General features: G+C 39.9%; 1 protein-coding gene across 3 annotated transcripts; it reads right to left on the bottom strand.

Annotated features, from left to right (window-relative positions):
- Positions 1–1,024: 1,024 nt before the first annotated feature.
- Positions 1,025–26,137, bottom strand: gpsm1b (G protein signaling modulator 1b). 3 transcript variants are annotated; one of them, XM_031317668.2, is made up of 14 exons: positions 25,865–26,137; positions 14,330–14,551; positions 13,391–13,526; positions 12,894–13,036; positions 11,302–11,425; positions 9,646–9,761; positions 9,195–9,350; positions 8,995–9,103; positions 8,772–8,886; positions 7,065–7,135; positions 6,823–6,993; positions 2,018–2,180; positions 1,725–1,930; positions 1,025–1,532 (listed from the first exon to the last, which is right to left on the bottom strand). In XM_031317668.2, the coding sequence occupies exons 1-14, from the start codon at positions 25,924–25,926 to the stop codon at positions 1,332–1,334; spliced, it is 1,995 nt and encodes a 664-aa protein (XP_031173528.1). In that variant the 5' UTR covers positions 25,927–26,137; the 3' UTR covers positions 1,025–1,331. The 3 variants fall into 3 exon arrangements, with proteins under 3 accessions (XP_031173528.1, XP_031173527.1, XP_031173526.1); XM_031317667.2 differs by lacking the exon at positions 25,865–26,137 and adding an exon at positions 16,383–17,236 and having other exon boundaries at positions 2,018–2,177; XM_031317666.2 differs by lacking the exon at positions 25,865–26,137 and adding an exon at positions 16,383–17,235.

Here is a 26,137-nt window from a genome sequence, read left to right as displayed (position 1 = left end):
CAGGCTAACCGCAACCATTAGCTCGTAGCGTTAGCATGCTAATGCTAACGCTAGCATGCTAACGCTAGCATGCTAACACTAGCATGCTACCTCGTTCTCAATAGCAACGCACTGCTACAACACACACAAGTTCACCATAATCTACAAAAGAACTACTTACATGTGCGCCCTCATTTAGAAGTCTCCCAGCTAATCCTGCCTTGTAACTGACCGAAGTTGTAGAAACAGCCTTTCTTTTACTGTCTATGGAGCTAGCTAGCTGACATGATCTACATCTGAGCTACTGCACATGTGCGAGTGCAATCAAAGATAGTACAGAAGAAGAAGAAAAGAGGTCTCACTCTGTAGCTAAAACAGAGACCAGCTGAAAAGAGGATCTGCAGCAGTGAGAGAGAGCACTGCAGTACAACAAAAATATGGTGTTTTTTGAAAATTAAACCATGTAAACCTATTCTGGTACAACCTTAAAATAAAATATGAACCTGAAAATGAGCATAATATGGCTGCTTTAAAATATACGTGGACTAGTTTTGGGTGTTGACCATGTTTTCGTCTTAAACTTTGAACCTCTCACTGTGTGTTTTCACTTCATCAAAGTGCAAAGTACCCGGAGGCCCGCACACCTGTTGGTAAAACTCTGCCGGATGAGTCGCATCAGAAGGGTTGAAAACCGGCAACTTTCCCTCTTAGCGCAGCACCACTGCAAGAATAGACAACACTGGCTTGGTCGCATCATCCTCCCCAGCTCCACTCTCTTGTCCAAAAATCGTCAGGTCTGGTTTTAAAAAACCAAGATGGTGACAGTCAAATTGACAAACTCAAGGCTTCAAAAACAGTAGTCCACAAACCAATGGGTTTGGTCACTGATACTACGGCCATTATTTTTACAGTCTATGTGATTCCCACGACTCATGCTGTAGGTCTCCACATTAATTGTCCATATTACACTGTATGCCCATCATGTGCTTCTACTGAACACACTTGACACCAGGGAATACAATCTTGAGTCTGGAAAAAAATGTTAATTAAGGCATTACACTGATTACTGACTTCATATTTGTTTCACGTTACCCTAAACATATTTTCTTCTTCTCCACACCACCGAGCTTCAATTCTGCGTGTTTTCCCATTATATTATCAACATATTTAGAACATAATACATTGAGCAACATTTGACAGGGCACCACCTATTGCACATGGGATTTGTCTTGTTATTAAAAACTTGTTAGTTCACTCTTCAGTGCCTTCTTTAAATGTTGGCTCATCTCTATTTCATTTCTTTTGCTTTTATTTTCTTTGACATTAGGTTATGCAGCATTATTCACCAAGTCCTAGCTGGAAAAACCACCAGGTGGCTCTGGATCAGGGGACGGAGGGTCGTCCTGGTCGTCTGAGGGCAGCTGGACACGCTGCTCGTCCATACGCTTGGCCTGTACCCTCTGGATCAGACTGAAGAAGTCTTCATCAGGCACTGTGGGGGCGTGGGGGCCCGCTTCTGGTGGGGAGCACCGCTGATCATCAATCCTAGAGGACTGCAGTCAGAAAGATTTATACATTTAGAGTGTAGAAGCAAATGTTACACATTTGTAAAGAGAAACAGATGTATTAGGGCAACTTATTTTATTCCCTATACAACAATCCCCACTGTCTATAAGACTAATAATTAAGAATCTAAAAAAGGATTAAACCCTTGAGTTCTTGTCATATGGGAATTGGGGCATTACCTGGCACTTGATAAGCATGTTGAAGAAGTCATCGGTAGGTTCTTGATGATCTCCCTCACCCACCAGGTGTCCCAGATTGTTATGGGTAATCCTCAGGCCTGGAAGGTTACCAACATTAACCCGCTGGTCATCTAGACGGCGGCTCTGGGAGCTAGCAATCAAATCAAACAGCTCCTCAGTCTGGGGGGAAGTGGTAATTGCAGGATCTAGGACGAGATAAGAGTTATTAAAAAGGAGCACAAGTGTCCTTAAAAATAGGACATGACAGTCACTGAACACTGTTCTCAACCAACCTATCATCTCGTTCAGGGATGGCACGGAGTTCGCAGCACCTTCTCCGTTGTCTCCGTTCTGTGGCTCATCAAGATGGCAGCGCTGGTCATCCATGCGGCTGCTTTGAAACTTGCTAAGGAGGTCAAAAAAGCAGTCTTCATCGGAGGGGTCACGGCCCAGCTTCTGAGAAAGAGAATGTGGTTCACTACGTTTTTACTGGACTACCTGATTAGGATGAGCTGTTCTGAGATCCAAGAAACATGATCTACAGATAATGAAACTCAATGACATTATGCGTTGCAAGAGGATGAGGATTTACGAGGTGACCAGCTTGTGGAAGAGAAAAATAATCTGATTAACTCACATGGGAAGGCCTTCCTGGTAAAACTACCTTGGCCTAGATACTGAAGGGTGGTACAATATCATAAAATGTCATGTAAAAATGAACAACCCATTTGTATTAAGTAAAATGAGCCATATAGTGGTATCCTCTAAAAGCAGTTGGAAATATCAACAGATACAGCTGTAACCACCATATTATAGAGCATGTTAATTAGTTATAACTTCAGTGTGATAGAATAATAATATATGGAGTGTCACTTTTTAATAGTTGTACTGGGTTTTGCTATATTTTTGGTTTATTTAGTTCCTTGACCTAATAAGGCATACGTTATTTTAAAAAAGGTTTTCATTGGTTTAAACTTTCACACATAAGCAGTAGATTTAAACACCAACTGTATTTTGTTTCAGATTCAGCTGGCAGATGAGCACATAGATCTAATCAATGACCAGCCGAAAAATAATGAAATCCCTGACTGGCTGAATGTATTAACGTGTTACATCCTCGCGGCTAGTCAGCCTCTGACAGTGCTGCTTCCATTGTTTGTTTTAAGAGAGGTGCTCTCTCACATGATGCTCCCTCTTCCAGTCTAGCTAATGTGTTTAAGCTTTGCAACTGAAGTGGATAACATATGCATGAAAAAAATGTTTTAACTACAAATACACAAAAGCAAAGCAGATGTGGAATTTATTAGGTTTAAAAAGTGCTACTGAAATATCCTGGAAATCAGATTGCGATGTTATGATACTGAATGAGAACTAATCTACTGGACAGCAGCAATAAAAAAAATAATATTGAGCCAAAATAAAAAAATTAAGCTGCTGGCCTACTGAGAAATGATCTGAGAACATATAAAACTGCAGACAAACTAATTCAAACTATTAAATAAAGCAAAATCAATATAATAATTAAAAACAACTATATCTGTATTCTTAACAAAATAATAAACTACAGTAGAAGTACTAAAATAGGCTGAATCCTCCATCTTATCCTCCCAATTACAAGGGTTCTACTTAGACATGCCTGGGGTCAGTTCCAAGAAGAGGTTTACTAAGAAATGTGGATAATAATAAAAAAAATCCTCAAATATGAAACATGGGCTGTTGCAAAAAGACTTGTTCCGACTTTTACTTAGCAGATGAATAATTAAAAATGTCTCTCAAAGAGATTAAAATGTAGGTTCTGGCCAAAACTTGAACCACAAAAATGAACCAATAAAATCTCAAAATTAATCTTCAACTAATCAAAATAAAGCTACGTCTGCTAAAATTGCAAGATATCGCTAAAGATATGTAAGACTTAAAGTGGTCATTATTGAAAGACAAACATATAGATACAGTGTATTGTTTTGCAATGAATGATGTGTCTTCTTAAACTAAGATAAACATTAACTAAACTAACGATGGATTAGGACTCATTTTAACTACTCATACTCATCATACTCATACACTGACAAGACAATTCACTTTAGTAAACATGAACAACAATCACTACATTGCAAAAGCAATTTGTGATGACAAAACATCAACAAAATGTCCAAAAGCAGGTTAATGGGAGACGAGGTAAAAGTAAGCATTACAGATTAAAAATAGTGTCCCCATTATAAAAGCTTTTGACTATCCTTCTCTCCCCCACCTTATCATACTACCCCCATTAACATTCACAATTACAAGTATTCCAATGTACCACGGAGCCAGAATAAGATATGACACTTTGAACACCAACTAGTGGATGAAGTTAAAATGACTTTGCCTTACAGCAAGATGTAAAGTAGGTCAGCGTCACTCAGTTTTATTCTAGGAACTTTTGTATTGGAAAATCTAACTATGCTTCAAACAAAACAGAACTTTTACCATTTATAAAAAAAAAAACAGTTCTCCACTTACGCCACATCAACTCCCTGAAAGGAGAATAAGAGATCTGTACATAGAGTAGAAACAAATACATACACAATCACCCATGTCAATAATCTAAAAGGGAAAAATAGTTAATAACCTCTTGGTATCCTTTGCACCATGTTGTTATTCAAGCTGGAAAACGTCAATTAAATATCTTACCAACAGCACTTCTTCTTTGTCTTCTATCTATTTATCCCTCTCTCTCTCTCATATCTCTCTAAGCTCTCTTTCCCTCTCGCTCTGTCCACACGCCTGGCTCACACCTCCTTCTCCCCTACTTTCACCCACTGCTTTACTCTCCTCCCCTGCTGTACTCGACTCCCTCCCTCTAATTTCCTCTCATCTTGCATCCCTCTACTACAGCCTTCTTTTAATCTCCATCAGCCACTCTCAGTCTCCCTCTCTTTTTCTCTCTGTCTCACTCTCTCTCTCACTCTCTGTGGCTCTCCTGCAGGCCATTTTTGTCCCGTTCACCCACTGTGGGAAAACAACTCATTATGGGAAGCAGGGGGTTGACCCTGTAGGGAGGGTAGCAGCTCTGTGATCAAGGTCCCATTATCAGCAGAGGGGGAGAGCTGGAGGGGGTAATGGGATGAGGGGAGAAAGGGGGTGGAAAGACGGGTGCATGGGTACAGTCATGAGTAAATCGCATGCCAACAGTGGCAGCCAGCAGAGATTAACTACTCAACTACCCTCAAATGAGAGGAACCAATGTCAGCACTCAATTCTTAAAAACTATACATTCTATAATACACCATTCATAACCAAGGATATTTTCTGACATGCACTAAGATAAGAATCTTCAATGGGTTTGTTATTTAACTGCTCTTTGCACTCTAATCAGCTGTGACTTATAGACATTTCTGTCCTCTGTCCTTGGCCCCATGGTCTATGTGTGGATCTCCTCACTTCCCTTTATTGTCCAATTAATCAAGTAGGCCAAAAGGGACAGAACAAGAGAGAAAGGAACATGTGATGGTGACGGTGATGATGATGAGAGAGAGAGAGAGAGAGAGAGATGCAGGGAAATGAAGTTGTGTGTTGAAGAGAGGGGGAGATAGTGTGTGAATGGAGGAAAATAAAAGACAAAGGCAGTTCTTCCTACATTATATCACCACTATGCTTTATTATATGTTCATATTTTAATTCATTACAGATGAAGAATAAAGGAAAAAGAAATTAAACCTAAAACACAATCCTCAATTGTCCGTTCGCTAACCCACTCACACACTCCTCCGAACAGCAGTTGTCCAATCGTAACTTTTTCCTTATCATATTTAAAATACTAGGAATAACTACTCTACTGCTCCACTCTGTAATACAAGAACAATGCAGTTTCTTCATTTGCATGTCTTCTACATGGATCCTCAACTGGTGAGGATGCTGACTTTTTGCTTTGGGCGTGTAGCTTAAGCATTATGTTATGCATGTTGCCATCCACTGCTTATTTAAGACTCTTTGACAGGGTTTTCATTTTTAAAACGAATCAGGATTTGGTGTGCTATTTATTGTATAACTGTCCCTGACCAACAACAACCTTAGGCCACCGATCACATGGAGCGCTTTTTGCAGGTTGCAAAACGCGAGGTGCACCACACTTTTTTTTCTTTTAAGCCTACAGTTTAGAAAAAGAGCAGCTTGCTGTGTCATTTTTGTTTTTGTTGCTGGGTAACTACCGCAAAAGACCCGCTTTCAATTCATCCGATTAGAAAACGGGGGAAAAAAATGCAATTGATGTTCTACGCTTTTCTACTCTGAGTTTAACTTTTTTGAACTCGAGCATTCAGGGCTCTCCTGCAAAAACGCGGGGCACATAGAGCGTAAAAATGCTCATCGAAAACAAATACAAAAAGCCCCAGGCTGCTAAAAAGCTCTCTGTCTGATCAGGGCCTAAAGAAATCACAAGTTCTAGCCTTAGGAAAGAGTGGTCCAAATTCACAGACTCCCAGATGGCTTTAAAAGATTGGCAGATTAAAAAAAGGGTATGCTTCAATGTCATCAGGATTACCTACATTTAGCTTTCTAGTCCCTGGTAATAAACTATCATTATGCAGCCTAATCATTTTCACTCTTTTCTAGCATGTCAGCTTGCTGATTACAACCATTAGCATTGTCACAGAAGCAAGGCATGATTAGGTGCTGTGGGGGCATAGGATTTTAGGATACAACAGCTGCAAAGCAGCAAATTCATTTAGAATGTAGTTCAGAGCAAATGGAGCACTGTTGGTATTTAATGAGAAGACACCTTTTACACTGTATCTGACTTCTAACATAATACTATATAACCTCATGGGAAATTAAGGGTAATGTTCCCAATTTAATCTCTTTAATTTGTCTCATTTTCTCTTTAAAGCAGAAGCCCTGAAGACATTTTGGACAAAGGATGAACAGATAAGAAGGGAAAAAGTAGTTAGGTAAATTCGGCAGTCAGCATTTCAGGTCCGATGCTTTCTAGGAGAAAAATTAAACCTATTCTTTCTCAGATGGGCTCCCAGTGATTGAAATAAAAGGAGGGCATATCTTAGATTTATGGCATACTTGGGTCAGAGCAAGAAGCTAATAACAAAATAAAGCTACAGCTACTCACTGGTACTGGAGGCGGGACTTGCACAGTGATGTCATCAGTGTCTACAGGAGAGTCCAACCATGGCCTTTCATCTGATGATTGGCTGTCAGGATAGCCTTTTCTTTTGCCTGGTTGTGACAGCTGACTTTTGGATCTCCTGGGTATGCTTTCCAAGTCTTGGTTCTCACCATTCTGCAAGTAAAAGAATACATCGTTAGAGGGGAGAGGTGTGTGGGCCACATTTACAGGCAGAGATAAATCACCTTATCTGAAGAGTACTTCCACAATTCGACACTGTCCATGCTGTTTCTCTTGGTGAATTTGGGTCTTGCTCCTACAGAAAAAATAAAGAAGTAAATAAACATAACTACATAACTTATTACATAACATTAAAACAACTGTAGATTCTCGCAAACAGTTTAGTCTAAAATTAAATCAAGCATGCAAGGCGCTCTGTCTTTTCTCGTTTCAGCATTGGTCCCATGATGTTCGTGTGGATTTGAGGTGAAGCCAGACAACCAAACAATCTGAATAAGAGTCTGTTTGCCAGCTCTGCACCAAAGAGGGAAATGTAGGACATGGGTGTGAATTTCTGCCTGGAGGAGGGTTCATGAAAGCAAACATCACACAAAAGCCAGGCTGACTGTACAGACAAAACTTTTACAATGTTTCACTCTTCATTGTATATGTTTCAAATGCTCCAAATAATGTGAGTTGATGGGAATCTATGATATTAATAAAAATAATAATCAATTTTATTATTTAGGATAATGTTGACAATAGACTTTAGAATCAAACCATCTTCCTGAGACTGGGGGTAAAGTCAAGAATTTTCATCTTACCCCAAAAATGTACACACCCATTGCTTTTTCTCACATTTAGCCTTAGTTCAGACATAACACAAACAGTGTCGGTCTGTCTCACCTTAAGTTGGTTTTACATTTAAATGGTCACCTTGTGTACACATACAGTATTTCAGTTCGCTTGTTCAAGCCCACACGTTATTTTTGTTTGAGTTAAAAGAGCAAAATCTAAAAACTATTGAAAAGTAGATTTTAAAGTTAGTTTTCTGTAGTTTTAAGGGGATTTATAAATGCCCATTTAATAAACCCCTCATTCACGATAATACATTACATGTATTATTAATACATACATTTCCTCTGGCTCAATGGCATTCATTTTTGTTCTGATTTCTTTGAGATTGGAGGGCAAGTACAGCTCCAGACAGCTTCTCCTAACCACAGTTTGCAGAGTGTAAACAGATAGGTCTTGGTTTTACACACACACACACACACACACACACACACACACACACACACACACACACACACACACACACACACACACACACACACACACACACAAATCTATAGCAGAATAAATCATACAGAGAGATGCAAACATTAATGTCATTACATAATTCAATTTACAGTAAACCTAAACTCAGTAGTTTGACAGCTTATGTTGTTATGTACAAACTAAATTATTATTTTATAAGGACATCTTACTTGTACAATAGTTTAGCATACTGTATGTTTCCCAGGTGAAATTGTAAGTTAATGCTTATGTTGTTTTAAATGAACACCAAAAAAACTGACAAATTCTTCACAATACGCAATAAAAGCAATCTAGTGTCATTCCATTGCTAACATTCAATAGAGTATATGACATACAGTAAATTCAGGGCTCTCTTAAATTAGACTGCCCCACTCTGTGAATTTGTATGTATATATGTGTGTGTGTGTGTGTGTGTGTGTGTGTGAGAAATACACTTATTTGTTTTCCTCTCCAGAGTTAGATGAGGAGATTGATACCAATATCATGTCTGTCCATTAATTATAAAGCTGTTAGCTTAGTTTAGCATAAAAACTGGAATCGGGGGGAAACACCTAGCTTTAACCAATTAACACATTATATCTCGTATAAAAAAGGTAAGAAATAAGTTTGTCCCATAAGTTTGTTAGTGTCACCTTGCATCTCAAACTCTGAACTGGAGGGTGAAAGGTCACTCTCATTGACCCCCAGAGCATCCATCAGCTGCTCCACATTCATTCTGGCTGTCAGTTCCCCATTTCTGTCTCCAATCTGAGGGGAAAATTGAAGAGGACAAACCTGAGCCAGATGAGTCAAATTAGGCAGAATGCAAGAAGCCTCAACTTTCCCAAAGGTGCATTTTCTTTCTCAATGTCTCACTTCTTTAGAGATGTCCAGGTGCTTTCGGGCATAGTGGAAAGCTTGTTTGTGGTTCCCTAAAGACACGTATGCATTTCCCAGACTCCAGCAGGCACGGCCCTCTCCAACTCTAATGAAACATGAACATACAGACAAATGTTAAAAACTATTTCTGTGCTTGGGCATATCTGTGTATATGCATTAGATATTGCTCATCTTACCTATCAGTAAGCTCCTGGGCTATGTACAGATGTTTCAGGTGGTAGTCTATGGCCCTCTCATACTGCTGCAAAAGAGTGTAAGTGTTTCCAAGGCTATAACAGGCCTGAGCCTCCATCACCTGGTCCCTCAGCTGCCTGGACAGCTGCAAAGTTTTCCTATAGAAAAAGAAACCGAAGGATAAAGTGAGTGAAGGAAACATTGAAGACGGTAATACAGAGGTGAGTGAGTTTACAGATGAATAAGGAGGGAGGTTAAAGTGAAAAGGAGAATAGAAAAGGGGAAAAAAGCCTTACAGCACTCTTTTTGGTATTTTAAGAGTGCTTGTGTCATGCATCAGAATGATTTCTTTTGTCATATTTAATTTGTACTTCAGTCACATTTTCACACTTTCTAGAAATTGGTTCACTTCACCATCCCTCCACTAGATGTCAGACTCCCCTCTTTCCTCACCTGTAGTATTCAGTGGCTGTGTTGAACTGGCCCAAGAATATCAGGGCATTGCCTAGGTTACTGTAGGCTCGCCGTTCTGCCGCTTTGTCCCCAAATTCTTTGGCTATGGATAATCGCTGTGAAAGACAGAGCAGCAAGGTCAAGTCAAACCAAATTAGCACAATATTTTAAACCTGCCTCTAAGCAGCTAAATAGCATAACATATAAATTCCATGTCATTTCACCCTATTTTACCCGTTTTTTTCTCTGCTTCAATGTACAAGCAGAGGCAATTACACAAGCTCAAGTTGCAAGCTCTGTTGGGGCACATGATTCCATGAAAAGATGTGCTGCTGCAGCAGTGGTGCATCAAATCAGCTCCTCTCATTCCCTTTAAAGGAAGTGTGCTCACCTCCATGGCACAATGATAGATTTGTAATGGGAAAGAGAGGAGAGGCAGCCTTCTCCCACAGGGAGACAATTGGTTTACAATGGAGAGAAAACATGGGGAGAGAGAGCCTGAAGCCATGCTTGCAAGTTATTCACCAAGAAACCAATTTCCTCCACTTTTTTTTTCCAATGAGACGCCATCAATCTCTGCACACTGTGTGTTGGTACAGAGTGAGGTGGATGGTGATCCACTGAAAAACTCACCAAGGTGTTATTTACTTGCAAAAAAAGCTAGGACTAACATGATTCGCTATCTCACGCTAGCAATCCACAAGAAAATAACAGATTTTGTCAAATCAATCACTTTATTGTCTTTACCTTCTATCCCTGTCCTTGCACTCACTGCCACCCATGCCATCTCTTCTACTCTGCTATTTGTATTAAATCAGACTGTAACAGGTACAATACAATGACAAAAGTAAGTCCCCCCTACAGACTCAAACTGGCTGTGCATTGGGGAGACTTGCTATTTTGCATGTAAGATTTTAGTCATCCTGTGCAAGGCACACAGGTAAGAGTTTTTTTTTTTAACAAGAAGCAAATGCATATAGCCTGCTTCTTCACTGATATGAACAGCAGTGTAGTCTGACTGCACCTATTAGCTAAAAATCATGCAAACATATTTGATCACAACGCAACAGTAAATCCAAGTTTTTGGTAACCACTTGTTTGCTTCTGGGCTGCACAAGACGGAAGCGCACACAAAAGGCTTAACAGGATGAAAACCAAGGTCTGCAAATTTATCATGTGGCACTGTGGCTTCAGGGAGGATGTTTAAAGATCCCTGGCTAGGATGTAATAGCCACACAGTGTGTGCACAAGCCACTAAAAAAAACCCCACATTTTATTGTGTATGTTAATGGTTTGGACAAGGCAACTTAAAAAGGCAGTACCTAAAACAGGAAGGTGTCTTCATGTGGGTGTTTATGTTCACAGTATTCACAGAAACTTGATCTTAATAAGGGGAGATCAAGGAATTCCATCCACGACAACTGCATTGCGTCTCTTTGTATTTCCACTCCGATCAAGTGCATTCCAGTGCGATATCATGGCGAGCCACAAAGTTACTGAATAGCTGTAATGGGAGTGACCTTGTGTAAAATGCAAACTAAGGCTGTTGCCCAGGTGACCCAAGGTCACTGTTCTGGCACAACAACAAGGCTGATAACTATTATCTATGCACTAGTGGTATTAATATGATGCTGGCAAAACACTTGAATTTGTCACCTGGCGGTGAAACTTGATAGCTTCGACAAAGTTTCCCAGCAGATAGTGGGTGTTGCCCAGGTTCCCATAGGCCCTCCCCTGAGCAGCTCGATCTCCAAGTTCTTTGACCAAACACAAGTTCATCCTACAAAGAGAAGTACACACCAATTTAGTAGCAGTATGTACATTATTTTAAAGGGTATCGTAATGATGTAAGTTAACATTAGACAATAGCTAAATATAAGTCTGTATTACATTACTAAATGTAAACTAAACTAAATGTTGGTGTAAAACAAAGTTATACCTTTATCAGAATTAGTTAGAAAACATACAAAAGCTTACTGTATTTCTTTTTGCACATAAAAGGACTAATTAAGCCTTTAATATGTACATGGTATTCATGTGAGTCCTCTTTCATCTTGTTTCTCAATTTGATGTTAACTGCTCCATTGTTAATAAAATAAAATGGCTTTAATAGGGCCTAGAGAATTGCCCTGTGAGATGAGCTATTATTATCATAATGTTCTATCTATCCAGGCAATGCTAAATGTGCATGATATTTTTCATCACCAACCTGCCTCACGTTTATGGAGCTCCACACATTCCCATCATTGAGTTGCCTTTTTCTAGTGAACCTTCAGAAAGTATTTAACACCTCCACCTTTCCTGAATTTTGCTGCACCTAAGCTTTAATGTAAACTTGAGTTCATTCAGATAATGGCGTAATGGTGTAATATTCTTTAAGCGTTAAAAGTGAAAACATTCTTTACCCAAGGACAAATCTGACAGAACTGCAGAGCTCTTTTGCTGTGAGGGAAGATCTTGTCAAAACAAATCTGTGTAGTATTTCACAAAGCTGTGCTATAAAGCAGATTGGCCTGAAGGAACCACTTTAAAAAGGAGCCTGGAATTTGCCAGAAGACGTATGAAACACTGAGAGCATGGAGTAAATTATTCTGTGGTCTGATGAAAATAAACTGAAAACTCCAGCAACAATGGTTAAGAACATTCTGTTGAAAACTGACTCAATTATCATCAATTCTCCCAGCATCCCAGTTGTAAAGTATGACAATGGTAGCAATCTGTGGGGTTGCTTTTAAGCAATAGGCACTGAGGGGATTGTGAAAATAAATGGAACAATGGCAAATTCAGGTAAATGTAATTTTTTATATGAGTAAGCATTATCTTAGGGCAGTTGATTGAACAAACGGGCCACACAACCAAATCAAGTCTGGACTGCTTCTTGAAAAGAGGTGCAGCCAAAGGCAAGTTCAAAAATGTCTGTGAAAATCTGTGTACGGACAGTTTGCTTTTTTCCCCCCACAGATGCGCTCCATCCACGTTATACTGCACACAAATCAAGATGTGCTACGCAGGAACAGATGTATTCAATAATAACCAAACTACCAGAGGTGAGTCTAAGTAGGGATCAAAGTAATGACACAATTGCCAATTTAAATGAAATTTCTGTTTGTAATTTTTGGAAAGCAAAACATTCTAAAGCTATCAATATTGTGGGGTTTTCTACAATAAATCCATTTTGAGACCACAAAATGCAGTTTAACTCACTACAGCCATCTGTTGTTTTGAGTTTACTACTCAACAACACATACTCATAAAAGCCAGTAGCCCTTTGCAGTGTGTCTCTGACATCAGGAGGCAGGTCCCCTGGTTCCTGGGTGCAGCCCCATAACTGCTGTTTGCCCTTGGCATGAAACACGTTCCCTATATTATACAGTGCTCTGGCCTCTCCAACCTGCAATCAGATAATAAAGAGACACAGAAAAGAAAGATTAAAGAAAAGAGTGAAAAGGGATGCAGAAAGACCTCTCTGCAGATATCAAGATATGAGTGCATATCAATTACAAAGATTTTAATTTGTTTATTTTTATTGTTTTGATCCCCCCCACCCCAGAAGATTGCGTGCACGTGAGCAGTAATACGCTTAGGCTACTATGTTTCATGATGCTCAGAAACAAACTGAAGGTATTACAATTCTGTATATACATTTCAAATGTCTCAAATATTAAATAAAGATTCTCCAGGACAGTTTGCATTGCAGTCAAAGGTGCAAATACACAATACAGGCATTATAAAAGACGCTTGTTACCTTGTCTCCCTGCTCTTGAGAAATATCCAGGTGTCTTTGACAGCACACAACAGCCTCATCAAAGCGCCCCAACACTTTTAATGTGTTACCAAGGTTGCCACTGGCTTTTCCTTCTCCAATTCTGTCTCCTATTGTTCTGAGAAAGCAAAGAAACACATTTTTGATGGTCAGTGGTGGGAGCAAAGACTATAGTTTTTCTATGTTAATGTTATTTAGTTAAAACAATATCCATTAAGGTACTATAAGAAGATTTAATTGGTAGGTGCTGTAAAGAATATTTTTTAATTGGTTGCTTACTTAGTAGGACCAGGTCCCAGTGGTCCTGGTGAGACTGTATTGTAACAACGTAAATCTCCTCGGGGCCTTTGATCAGTTCCCTGCTGAAGGACCAGCTGCACTCTCTGCGGGGGACCGGATTACTCATACAAGCTAAATATCCAGCTGGTAGTTGTCGACTGTTACTATATGAAAGTTCACTCACTTTTTCTTGGAATTTTCATTGTCTAACTCAATGTCAACATAATAAAATCCCTGAGAGGTTTGGAAATTAGCACCAGCCACCAGACAAATGCTGGTAAAAAACAGGTTAATCTTTTGCTTCCTTATAGTATTCTTTTTCCTATCTATACGTTCCCTTAGTATGAAGACACTAGTGTACTCTATTTCTGTGCCTGTCAAGTGTTTTCAAGGGTTTACTATTTTTACTTGTACAGACAAATTACAGTCAAAGTACAGGCAAATTTTCCACCATATCTGACTGGATGTGAATACCTCTCAAATTCAATTACAATGGTTAGTACATTGCGTAACTCACTTTCTCCTATAGGAAATAACACCCATTTACACAAAATTCTGAACAGCTCAAAACAATTAGTGGCAACTTGACACCAACTTTTACTATGTAGTAGGTAACAGCTATTAAAAAGGTACAATGCTCACCTGGCCAAAGTCAGGTCATGTTTGTGGTATTCCAGGGCTTTGCCATACTCTTTGAGGTAGAAGTAGGCATTGCCCAGCTGGCTGTAGATGGCACTGAGGGTCTTCAGGTCTTCTGTGCCGACCTGTACGGCTGCCTCAAAAAACGCTGTTCCCCCTTTAAAGTCCCCAGCCTTGCACAGCCGCTCTCCTTCTAAGGCCAACTCCAAGCAAGAGGCCTCCATCCTAAATGGTTCACACACACAGGTTTACACACATACAGGGAAAGACAGGAAACAGTATTAACACATCAGCACTATCAGAGATAGAACAATGTATAGCAATATAGACACTTATTACAGTGGCAGTGCAATATCTTCTCAGGGTGAGGAACAAATTGCCAGTATCACCATGACAACAAGGTCTGTAGCCAAATATGTGGACTGTTGCCTTAGCAACTGAGTCTAAGGCTCAGGGATGGGTACCTTGAAAAGGTGTACCACTTTTTGTCATTAATGCTCATATCAGCTTGTTTTTTAGAGTCTGATTTATAAAAGACGTACAGATGCTTTGCATGCCAAGATTAAAATCAACCTTTTATTGTGTTTATAGTAATGCTTTCTATGAAAAATTAATAGAGTAAGAAAGTAAAGAGTAATTCATTAAGTGATATTGTTCATAGTCTATGTATGTGAACATGGAGAAATCAGCAAATTAATTATGTTGGTCATTCATGTTCCAGAGATAACCTTCAGAAATCAGAAGTCAAGAGGAGTTTTCCCACCACTTATACAATAGTGTGGTTACCATGGCAACTGTTGGATTAACTCAGGGAATGTAAAAGAAATGTTAACTTTGTGTGTCTTTTGACAACTTCCTTATTGTTAAGAGGACATTTCAAACACATTCTTAAATATTTGATGGAACCTATTTTAATAATCTGAAAAGTAAGCATTTTAGGGCTATACAATGCTGTGCACACTGCACACATTATTTTTGAGAAAAATGAATCAAAAACCAAGTGTTATGTGAGAGGAATTTCCAAAGGCAAAATAATCATGTACCAAAATATTGATGTATCAAGCCATAGGGTCCTTTAAAGAACTTTTGCACACACAAAGCACTCAGTCACATCATGCACAACAAGGCTGAGTCAGTGAGTTCTATCCAGAATGTATACACCCCAGATTCATTGTATAATCCAGATAAAGATCAGCCATATTGGTTGCAGCTCTAAATTCCTGATAAAGTACCAGAATGTAGAGTACAGCAAGGATTATCCTGAAATCCAATCTGTTTTACAAATGGCACTATTCAAAAGTTTAGGAGACATGTGTACCATTGTGTGGTTTTACCTGCAACTTTAGTAGAAAACTCAAAGCGTTCATTCATTTCATGGGTGCATTGAAGAAACACTTCACATCCTCCACTTCTTTACACTCCTCCTCACCTATTAACTATATCTCTCTGTTATTTATTCTCTATTTACATTGGTCAGGGCCCCATCTTTTTTAATATACAGTATCCCACAAAAGTGAGTACACCCCTGGGGTGTACTCACTTTTGTGAGATACTATATATGTATTTGATAGGCTACCTGTTCCCCTTTTCTTCATATTGCCATGTTGCAATTCCCCACCATATATTATTATTTCAAGGACACAGGAATGTTTACATCATATTACATGCACTCAAACTACATCTTGATTCCTTGTAATGTTGGTCATCTTAAAATTAATTCAGCACAATTTCCTCAGTACAAACTAATTTGTATTTTGTAGCCCTTTTGTAGTCAAGGGGAAATGTAGATGCAGATGTTTCTCCTGTCTTCCTGCTTGCCAAAAACATGACCGTAATTGCAATGGTAGACATTTTTCAATGCCAAGAGAATTTATTGTAACAGGCATTTAACATCATTTCGTCATTTATATTACCAACTTGATCTTCTTGTCTAATGTTCTCAACTTGTCCTGATCTAAAATCAGTATGCTCACCAAAGTCATTTGGTTTGCAAAACCTTTCTTGCCAAGCAACAAAATCATCACAGAACTGATCTTTTTCAGTGTTCAAGCAGTACCTGTGTTTTTGCTTGGTTCGTGTTTTGTCTACATACACCTGTAGCTCCAAGTGTAACGGCCTTAGCATAGCTTGAGGTCGGGGTCCACAGTGCACCAGTCTACACATAGCTCTCTCTGCTCCAGTCAGGGGGCAAGGCTCAGATGCCATGAGTGCAAGTGTTAACAAGACTAGCCGTCAAAAAAATTGAGAACTGAGCAACTCTTTACATAGAGATTGCAGTGCATTAAAGCAGTAGCTATCACTGATAATGCAGTGCTGAGCTGATTTGACTAATTGAGATGAAATTTCCACCTAATAGTTGCTCTGTTTCAAAGTCCATATTGTCCACTGAATTACTCCATAGGAATCCAGAATGTCAGCAATGTTGCAGCAAATCTGGACACAATCCAACTGGAATTTCGACACACAGTCCCAGACCAGCCAAGAATCACATCTGCTTTTCAAGTCCTCGAGAACGTTCCAAAAACTCAACGAACTCTCTACTCCCATAGCCGAGCCAGTCAAATGTGGATTGTAGAAACTCCACAAAAAATGTTCCAGTTACAGTTGTATTCATTAGCAAAAACATGTTAATTTAAAAGTCTACAAAGGGCATGTTTTACTAATCCAACTGAACTTGAACTTAATCAAGAAGTAGAGTTCTCTGTTGCGGTTATGTCATTCAGTTTTTACTATCCCCGACAGAAATGTGTCCTCTCTTTTCATCCTCTTCAACCTGTACTCAGCTGTGACAGCCAGATCCATTGTTTTGCCTTGCCATAACAAGCCACGCTTTAAAAGAGGAAGAGTTTAATCTAGGGAACAATTTCAGTAAGAGCAGGGGTCAAGCGAGTGCAATACTTTTAAACTTGACCACTGCCCCAATGAGAGACAGAGGAAGGATATATGAGAGAGAGAGAGAGAGAGAGAAAATTGCTAATCCAGTGACCTGCACCTGCTTGGTAGAGATCACACAGTGCACTGATTGGCCCAGACTAATCCAACTATCTGCTGACACTAGCAGGAACATTTTTAGGTCACCAGTCAAGACAAATAAGACTGTGAGTAAAGAGGAGGTAAGGGACCTATACATTCAATTGTCAAGTAAATTGTATGCAAACTTTTGAAATGTTGCAAAAAAGAAATGCAAATTAGGTGAGTTTTCATTAAATGGTTTGGAGCGAAGAAACTACGTTATAGCGTAGTTTCAACAGAAGTTGGCAGTATAGGCTAAGCATGGCTGTAATCCACCAGTAAACAGACATGCTGTCCGAGGCAGTCCAGTGACAAAACAAATTAATATACAATCCTGGAAGACGCCACCGGTGGACGCCATACACACGTAAACGTGACCCAAAGCCTATTTTTCCACTTCTAAACACAGTTGACCTACACGCAATACTGTACCTGAACTGTATGTCTGCTTTGCTAATGTGTGTAAGGGCCATGGAAACATCATACAAACTTGCCAGAGGTATTACTTATTACCCCACAATCTAAATAAATGGAGTATTTTATTCTTCTATGGCAAACCCAGTATTTTGCCAGCTTTTAGACATATCCTAGTGTCAGTTACACTGTGTCTCAATACTAGAGTGACCCCATTGGCCACTCTAGACTTTTCTCATAGTAGAAATTTAGACTTGTTAGAGTAGAAAAAGCACAGGTGATACTAATAACATTAGCGATAGCTCGGTTGTATTCAAGCATCTTAGTTTTCCTTGATAGTGAGCCAGCATGCACAATACTAGGACCCTGTAACCAAAGCAGCTACATGGCATTTAGCCATCATTCATTTTATTATTTACACCTGTGCTTTTGTTACTGTGACACATTAAAATGTCCTCTGTGAGAAAAAGGCCTATGTGCTGACCTCTCCAAGACAGATGCTGATAACGCAGGTTGAGATCATAACTAGAAAAGCATATCCTCTTTGAGCTGGTAAACTCACCATGGCAGAGTCCACCAGATGGTCTTTTGTATTTTCCCCCCTTGTTACTTATAACACTCTCTAGCAGTGGGCAATAAGGAAAAGTAAATAATAATTCTATATTGTAGTATTGATATTTATTGTACTGATGAATGACATGACCAGACAGAAATGTCTATTGGTGGCTAATCCCAAAAATGTAATACCTGAACTTCATTACATTGATGAGAAAATTGAATTGCAACATATCCTACAATGGCCTTCTACAGCCAGATATGTTAAATGGATAGAAATCAGGACATACAACAGTATGGCAAAATCTCTGATGCTAGACAAATGTAGACATTTATCATCTCACTGTATATATTGTTATATTGCCCAAATCTATACCTCTCTCAATCTTTATTGGTACTATATTATCAGTCTGGTTCAGACAGCAAGGCTTTGCGTGACAAATCAACAATTCTTTTAAAACATATGGAACTACTATTAGAGCAACTGAATTACAACAATAGGCAATTTTTAGGGCAAGATAAACAGTAGGCCATCTTAACCATTCAGCCTCCTCATCAAATATTATTTGTATTTTATTATAACAAATGAATCTTGCCGTTGTTGGAGCAACATGTCCAAGGAGCCCTAGGGCAGAAGTACTCTAAACAACAAGACAAGACAAACAACAAGACAAGCCAGACCCACATCAAGATGTTGGGTCTGGGAACTCACCATTGACGGAGCTCAATCTGAGGGACGGGATAAACGGTTGTCTTTCAAATTCCATCTGCACGCAATAGGATAGCGCTACAACCAGGCAGAGCAACGAAGAAGGTAGCGAAGCTAGTTGATAGATTACATTTTTATTAAACTCCGAACACATCTTCCTTTTTTAAGAATGATTTCAGTGTCGTTCTTTGTTCTTTTCTCAAAGAAAAGCTTAACTCCAAGTCTTCCAGAAGACCGCTGTTCCCAGCAGCAGCAGCAGCCATAAGCCCGCCTACCAACTCTATACACGATGTGATTGGCCTGACCAGAGTTTGGTTTTTCCAGCTCGCAAGCCAACGGAGAGTGCCTAGACCCCCCCTGGCTGCAAAAGAAATTTGCTGCCACTAGGGTGCGTCTAGATTTCTAGGCTGCAAGGTCATATCCTTGGCATCAAATACAGGGAAGCCCTCCAGCTTGGAAAAAGGAAAAAGACCATAAATGTTCATAATTCCAGTAACCAGATCTGCCATCAAAAGAAGGCCCACACAGTTTTAGATTGAGCCAAGGCTACTCTTCAGTGCAAACCATAAATTAGAGCCAGCACTGATAGCAGTAGCCAGAGGGATGAAAGGTATACAAGGTAAATAATACAAAAGATCACAGAGGGAATGTTTGTAATTGAGCAATCATATCCATGATGTAGAAGACAGCAAATGTAGTTAACTAATCAGGGGCGCCATAACCTACTAACCCTGCAGGATGACCCCGCAAAAAAAAAGCAGGTGTGCAATTAATCGAAATTTTAATCACGATTTCAGCTCCTAATAATCACAAAAAAAGATTAATTGGGTGGGGGAAATTATTATTTTGCACATAACATTTTGCAAGTAAAGTTATTTTGTCTTGTGTTCAGAATGAAAAACATTTTTCAAACGGCAAAAGTATTAAAGGAAATTTCACAGTTCAAGGTGTTTTCACTGTTGATCTGTTTTATTTTGAGTTCAATAATTGCAACATCTTTTCAAAAGACAAAGTGTGTGGTATCTAGAAGGGATATGCACAGAGATACATTTGTTTCTTTCTCTTTGCCATGTGCAAAAATTGCCTTGTGTTGATTGAGCAATAAAGCATGTTTCTTTCTTTCTTTCTAGCTGTAAAGACTCTGTCCCTTCAACTTGCACTAGTGTTATGGCACTGAGCAACCCTCTTTTGTTTGTTCTGATGCAAGGTTTCAGCATGTCCTCAGAAGCTCACAGAGCAGACTGATGAAGTGGCGTATGTATGACACGCCAATTCATATGCCATGATTTGCGTGTTATAAAGACGCATACTCTCTATTTGGCGTGTTTATCAACGCTGTTTGGCCTCTATTGACTTACATTACCTTGCGATTGCGTGTGAATTGACGCCGTATGAAAGGCCGAAAATCTGATTGGTTGGAGTGGTGGATGGGTAAAACACAGGACTTTCACCCAGGAGAGTGGGGATCGCTTCCCGCGTGTGGCGTTTCCTTTGTGTCCCTCGTGTGATGTTTCCTCTCCACGTTTGTTCTTTTCCTAAACCCAACACCGTTCTTCTTTTCCTGATCCCAACCGTTTCTTCTTTTCAACCTAAACTCAACCCCGTTCTTCTTTTCCTAATCCAAACAGTTTTTTCTTTTCAACGCAACCCCCACACGCCACGTGGCTTTAGAAAGACGTTGCAGACTGCAGTCAGCTGTATACAACGTAGACATACACACGGACAGCTGAAAATGCGTACAGATAACACGCCTGGCTTTAGGAAAGTGGCGTGTATGTTTACGCAAAGTCATGATGTCACGTTGCACATAGAGCACTAGAGGCCAGGGCTGAGACGATATGCTTTTGCCCCGTTTCGTTTCTTTCACGATACATGGGTGCTGATTCGATTTGTATTGCGATTTTCATTTATTGTGATTCTAAAAGTATTGCGATTCGATGGTATTGAGTATTGCGATTTTGATTTCCTTCTTTAACAAAAACAAAAGTTGAATAATACACTTCTAGAGACAATTCATCATGAGACATTTCTAAAAACGAATTGTTTTCTAAGAAGAATGCACATCACGTCAGTCAGTCAGTTTGACATTTATTTCATTTGTTAAAGATGTATAACGTGTTTTCTGCATTTTCTGCTTTCGCTCTGTTTTGCTGGAAACGGATATGATGTAATCGCCATCAGCAGTACAGTATAAACAGAAAATATTTAGGTGAATCATCGGTAAAAGAAATGAATAAAACGTTTTGAGTCTTGGGAAAAGAATCGATTTTAAAAATTATCGCAAAAAAATAACGATACATACAATTTTCGATTTTTTTTCCCACTCCAACTAGAGGCAGAGAGGTTTCTTTCCTTTGTCTCCTTTGCTTCTCATATGGCGCTTACCCACTGCTAGTACCAGCTCTACTCGGCTCGGCCGCGGTGCCCTGTACTCCTTTTTCCATTGCAGATTTAGTATCGCCTCATGCATGAGGCAAGCTTGGCTGGTCGTCATAGCGACGCCGCAGGAAACTGCCGTGACCTAACACGACATACACACAGAACGTCGAAGGTGTGTTGTTTTTGATTCTCGGTGTGTGGCTGTTGCCACAGCCAGAAGACAAATTTAGTTTTAAAAGAAGCTGAAAAACACCGCTGGCTAAACTATTTAAAAATGGCGGGTTTGTTCAGGACACCCCCGTCTGTCGCTAGCAATGATGACGCAGTGATTAGTGACAATTCTCTCCGACCAATCAGTAGTCTGCAGGTTTTCACGTCACCTTTTGGTATCGCCTCAGCGCGCTTGGAACCTCGACGGATGTAATACTAAAAAAAGTACCTGTTGGCAGGTACCAGGGACTTTTTTTAATAATGGAAAACCAAAAAATGCGAGTAGAGTCGAGGCGAGTCGAGCAGGTACCATGTAATGGAAAAACGCCAATACAATCAGCTTAATCTGACAAAAACGGGAGGATATAACCAAATGGCCATGAAGATAATTTTCATGATTGCAAGGACTGTCTTCTCGACTTGTGTTCAAGCATTTATCCAATCATAGGTGAGGGTTTGCAAGGACATCAGTGCAGCGTCTTCATGTGAGCATGATTGTGATAAGGAGTAAAGTTGAAGCAGGTCATTTTAGATGCAATGTTACAGAGGAAAGATAAAGACGAGGAGGAAGACAGACTAAGTCCTGCTGCAGATGGTGCAGGGGCCTCTGTAAACCACGACCGAATTGTAAAACCCTGAATTGTAAAAGGGGATTGTGGAAAAAGGGTGTAGCCTTAAAAACGCCTGGCGACATGGTTAAATAACTTAAGCTGTGCAGTTGTAAAGTTAGAGGCCAATATATCATCACTCATCTTCATCAAAGTCAGAAAACTACAAGTACTACGTGAGAGCTAGCTTTGAGGGCAAACTGACAGAAAGAAGGATAAAATAAAAAGAGACCAAGAGTAAGAGAAAGACATTTATGGACATAAAAACAAGACAGAGACAAAGAAAATGATTTTTCACAAAGTGACTTTGATTCTTGTCATATTTGTGGTTAGAGAAACAATGGATCTGTGCAGTACAATTTGCAATGCCTCCTCTGATTACCACTCTAATTGGTCTGTTTGGGAGACACTTAACCCATAATAGCCTGCCTGTGGTCTAAGAGAGAAAAGCTCCCAGTGCTGTTACCATGACAGCACAAAGTACATGTACCATATTGGACAGGTTTCAGGAAGTAAGGGAGTTGGAAGGGAGGTAGAAGTGAGGTTTGTGTGTAAACTGAACTACGACATGGTTTGTTCTTTCAGTGGAAAAGAGCATGCTTTTCTTTGTCATAAAGTAAACTGAATATATTTGGGTTTTGGACTGTTGACAAAACAAGACATTTGAAACTGGCACTTTAGGCTTTAGGAAGTTGTGATGGGCATTTAAAAAAAAAAAAAAATGTATAGACCAAACAATTCATTAATAAAACAATAGCGGAATAACCAATAATGAAAATAATCATTAGCCCTAGATACAACTTTTACAACCTAGCCTAAATAGTTGCTGCTACATACTGTCTACCATTATATTGTATACTGTATTTGAAAATCCAAGTCCCATAAACCCATAAAAGGTGGGCCTATGTCATTTATAATAAATAGTACAATTTTAAATAGTTCCGATATGCAGCCACAACCTGAATATGAGATCTGACCCTATTAAATCCTGATAAAAACAAGCACTTTTTAATTTTAAAATTTTCTTTATTAATAGATCCTTATTCTATATTCAGGGGTTTACACTACTGTCCCCGTTATTCTTGGCTTAGCTAAGAAACTCTGTGCTCAGAGTAGTAATCCAGCCATAATTACAGAGTGCCATGGCTAGTTGTCACGGAAACCAAGGAGAAACTCTCTAGGAATGTTTTTTTCTCTTGCAGTGCATATCAACCCCCAGTTAGAGCAGAGCTGTCTCCTTCTTTCTTCTTTTGTCTGATTTGCTTGTAAAACTGCTTTTTTTTTTATTCCGTTTTTTCTTAACCCGGTTTTGTCTGTAGCAATATTAACGGGGCAGTATGATTTAACATGGTCCTAGAAAACACTTAAAGAACACAATATGACGCTTAGGAAAGAATAACTGTAATTTCATATCATAGGCCGTTATTCCCATGTTCCTTGATCTCAGTGAAGAACATGACATGGATCTAATGATCCCATTTTCAGTGTCAGGCATCTATCCTTTCATAATGAGGTGACATGGAGTGACTCCTTTTGCTTCATAGTTATGTTCACTAGCCAATTCTGTAGCTGATTGAAGACTGGATAATGCTAAATGTGTGACTTAAACGTGGGGTATACTCGCCGCAGCCAACCTGTCGAGCGGCAGTGTGACGTCATGGGAGCGCCGTAAACTGCTTATACTCGCACGTGGTGGTCGCGACATTAGTTGCAGTCTTCTCCTGAACAGAGGTGGCACTAATGAGGAAAGGCTACCGACTTTGCTATTTCTACAGACTAGCAGAAAAAGGTAAACAACGGCAGAACTGGCAGCAGCACTGACGTCAATGCTTCGATTTGATTCAATGACCTACTTCGTTGGATCAAGCCTTTCATTCACCATAAAAGAACTCATCTTAACCCAGTAAGTTTACAAGAGACACTTGCAGTCACTCTGAGAGTCCTGGCATCTGGTTACCCTCGAGCTCGTTCATGCTTCCTGTTTCCACTTTGTCGCGCGCCGCTGAAAAAAATAGAGTGGTGCGCTCTATGAGCACTCAAAATCCTGGCGCGCCAGCGAGAGCTACGTAATTTTGACGTCACATTGGCGCGCGCCAGCTCGGCTACGGCGACTGTAAAACGGCCTTAAGGAGATGCAACTGTTTTGCTCCTCTCGGTCAGGCTATCCAATGAAGAGTCTGGAACCAAAGGCCTAACAAAACTAAAAGTACTTTACAGGACTAGTTTGTTGACAAAGACCCCGTACATACATTGTGTGTGTGTGTGTGTGTGTGTGTGTGTGTGTGTGTGTGTGTGTGTGTGTGTGTGTGTGTGTGTGTGTGTGTGTGTGTGTGAGAGAGAGAGACATGGATAATTTGGCAGGGTTGATGAAGGTAATTTCAAAACTCTCAACAGTTCTTAACATTCCCAGCAGCCTGCACTTAGTCACAGACACTGGGCTTAAAAAAAATGTATCTGTTCTGTTAAATGTTGGTTAAGTTAGTAATGGATACAATTTCAATGCAGAAAATGTGCTTGCTCAAAGTATATTACAAAATTTCACACATACTATATTATCTTGATTTGAATTGCAGGACTCCTATCCAAACCTTCTTTGGAAAATGTTACCATGCATTTATTACATAGATGATTTCCCTACATTTTTGCATAATGCTTGGGTGGTATATCTGCCTTATTCTACTTGACTGAGTAACAAAAATGCGGAGGCACAGTGTAATCAGTGTTTAATGAAACACAGTTGCGTCATTCCGAAATCTGTTCAGTGGTATCTATATGACTTGACACAAAAGGCAAACAACAGATAAACTGTCCCATAGGCAAGCCAGTGCTTCTGTCAAAATACATTAAGAAGAAGAACTGAAACGATTAGTTGATTGAATGAAAATGAATCTGCACTATTTTGTTTTCAGCTTCTCAAAAGTGAGGATTTGATGCTTTGTCATTATTTTACACTATTTTCTGACAGTGTATCAGCAAACAAGTGCAACTATTGATACTGCTTTGAAAGACGTTTTTTAAAGGTTAAAGGTGTTTTTATGAAGCAACAACACAGATAGTAGTGAGGCAAGAAAAGACGAAAGAGAAAATCTGCAAATGAGGGGGAACATGGTTATGACATATACACCTAATATACAAATAAGGTGTGAAACTGACATGTTGACAAGTTCTGCTACACAAATCTATCTTCCCACACAATGTGCATCTGTGTTCAGGTTTCATCTAGTCATTTCCTGACTTTAAATGGTGTGCTTCTGCACCCACATGGCACGTTTAAACCAAAGCCATGTGTACTGTCAATGTGTCCAACCTGGACAAACACATTCCTTGCTATATTCCTCTAACGTTCACATCTTATGAGGCTCCTCTCAGTCTGTACATTCCAGCCACAGCAGCTCAATGACCCGAGCCAGGAATGAGGCTTGGAACCGGGCTCTGGCTGCAACTGTGGCTGGGTCTTGAGCTTTACATCAGTGAAAGCTGGCTGGTCAAGTTCCGCCTGCCTGACTCCTCCTTAGCAAAGCCCTGAGCTGGCAGCCTCTATTATGCTCCCTGCTTTCTGTCCCTTCAGCCGTTCCCTCTTGTCTCTCTTTTCTCTTTCTCCTGTCAGACCCCTCCTCCCCCTTTTGCCGGTGAACTCCCCCCGGGTCCTACCTTGAGTGCAGCCTCTTGCTGGCCAGATCCTGGTCCACACCGTTAGCAGCCGACTGAGCCATAGAACCGCTGCTAATCTGCCTGCCTCCTAGCTTGCTTCCTCCCGCTATGAGGCCCCCTCACAATTATTTCCTCCAGAGGCAGCTACCCTTTTCTTCTTTCTGTCGTTTCGCTTCTCTGTCACTCCCTCCTCCTTTTTCTCTCGTTCTTCGCCACTGTCTCTTTCTCTCCCTCCCCTCTTTCCTTATTCACCACAGCAATGGCAGCTGCTGA

The sequence above is a fragment of the Sander lucioperca genome, chromosome 14 (assembly GCF_008315115.2).
Source record: "Sander lucioperca isolate FBNREF2018 chromosome 14, SLUC_FBN_1.2, whole genome shotgun sequence".
Classification (NCBI taxonomy): Eukaryota; Metazoa; Chordata; class Actinopteri; order Perciformes; family Percidae; genus Sander; species Sander lucioperca.
The sequence above is the reverse complement of the archived record's forward strand: the minus strand, read 5'-3'. Positions and strand labels throughout refer to the sequence as shown.

Bases quoted from the DNA above. Each gene is read 5' to 3' on its own strand.
- gpsm1b (XM_031317666.2), bottom strand. From the start codon at position 16,531: ATGGCATCTGAGCCTTGCCCCCTGACTGGAGCAGAGAGAGCTATGTGT. The intron at 1,931-2,017 runs GTTGGTTGAGAA...ATCTCGTCCTAG, and splicing joins ATCCCTGAACGAGATGATAG to ATCCTGCAATTACCACTTCC. The intron at 1,533-1,724 runs GTAATGCCCCAA...TTCTGACTGCAG, and splicing joins ACATGCTTATCAAGTGCCAG to TCCTCTAGGATTGATGATCA.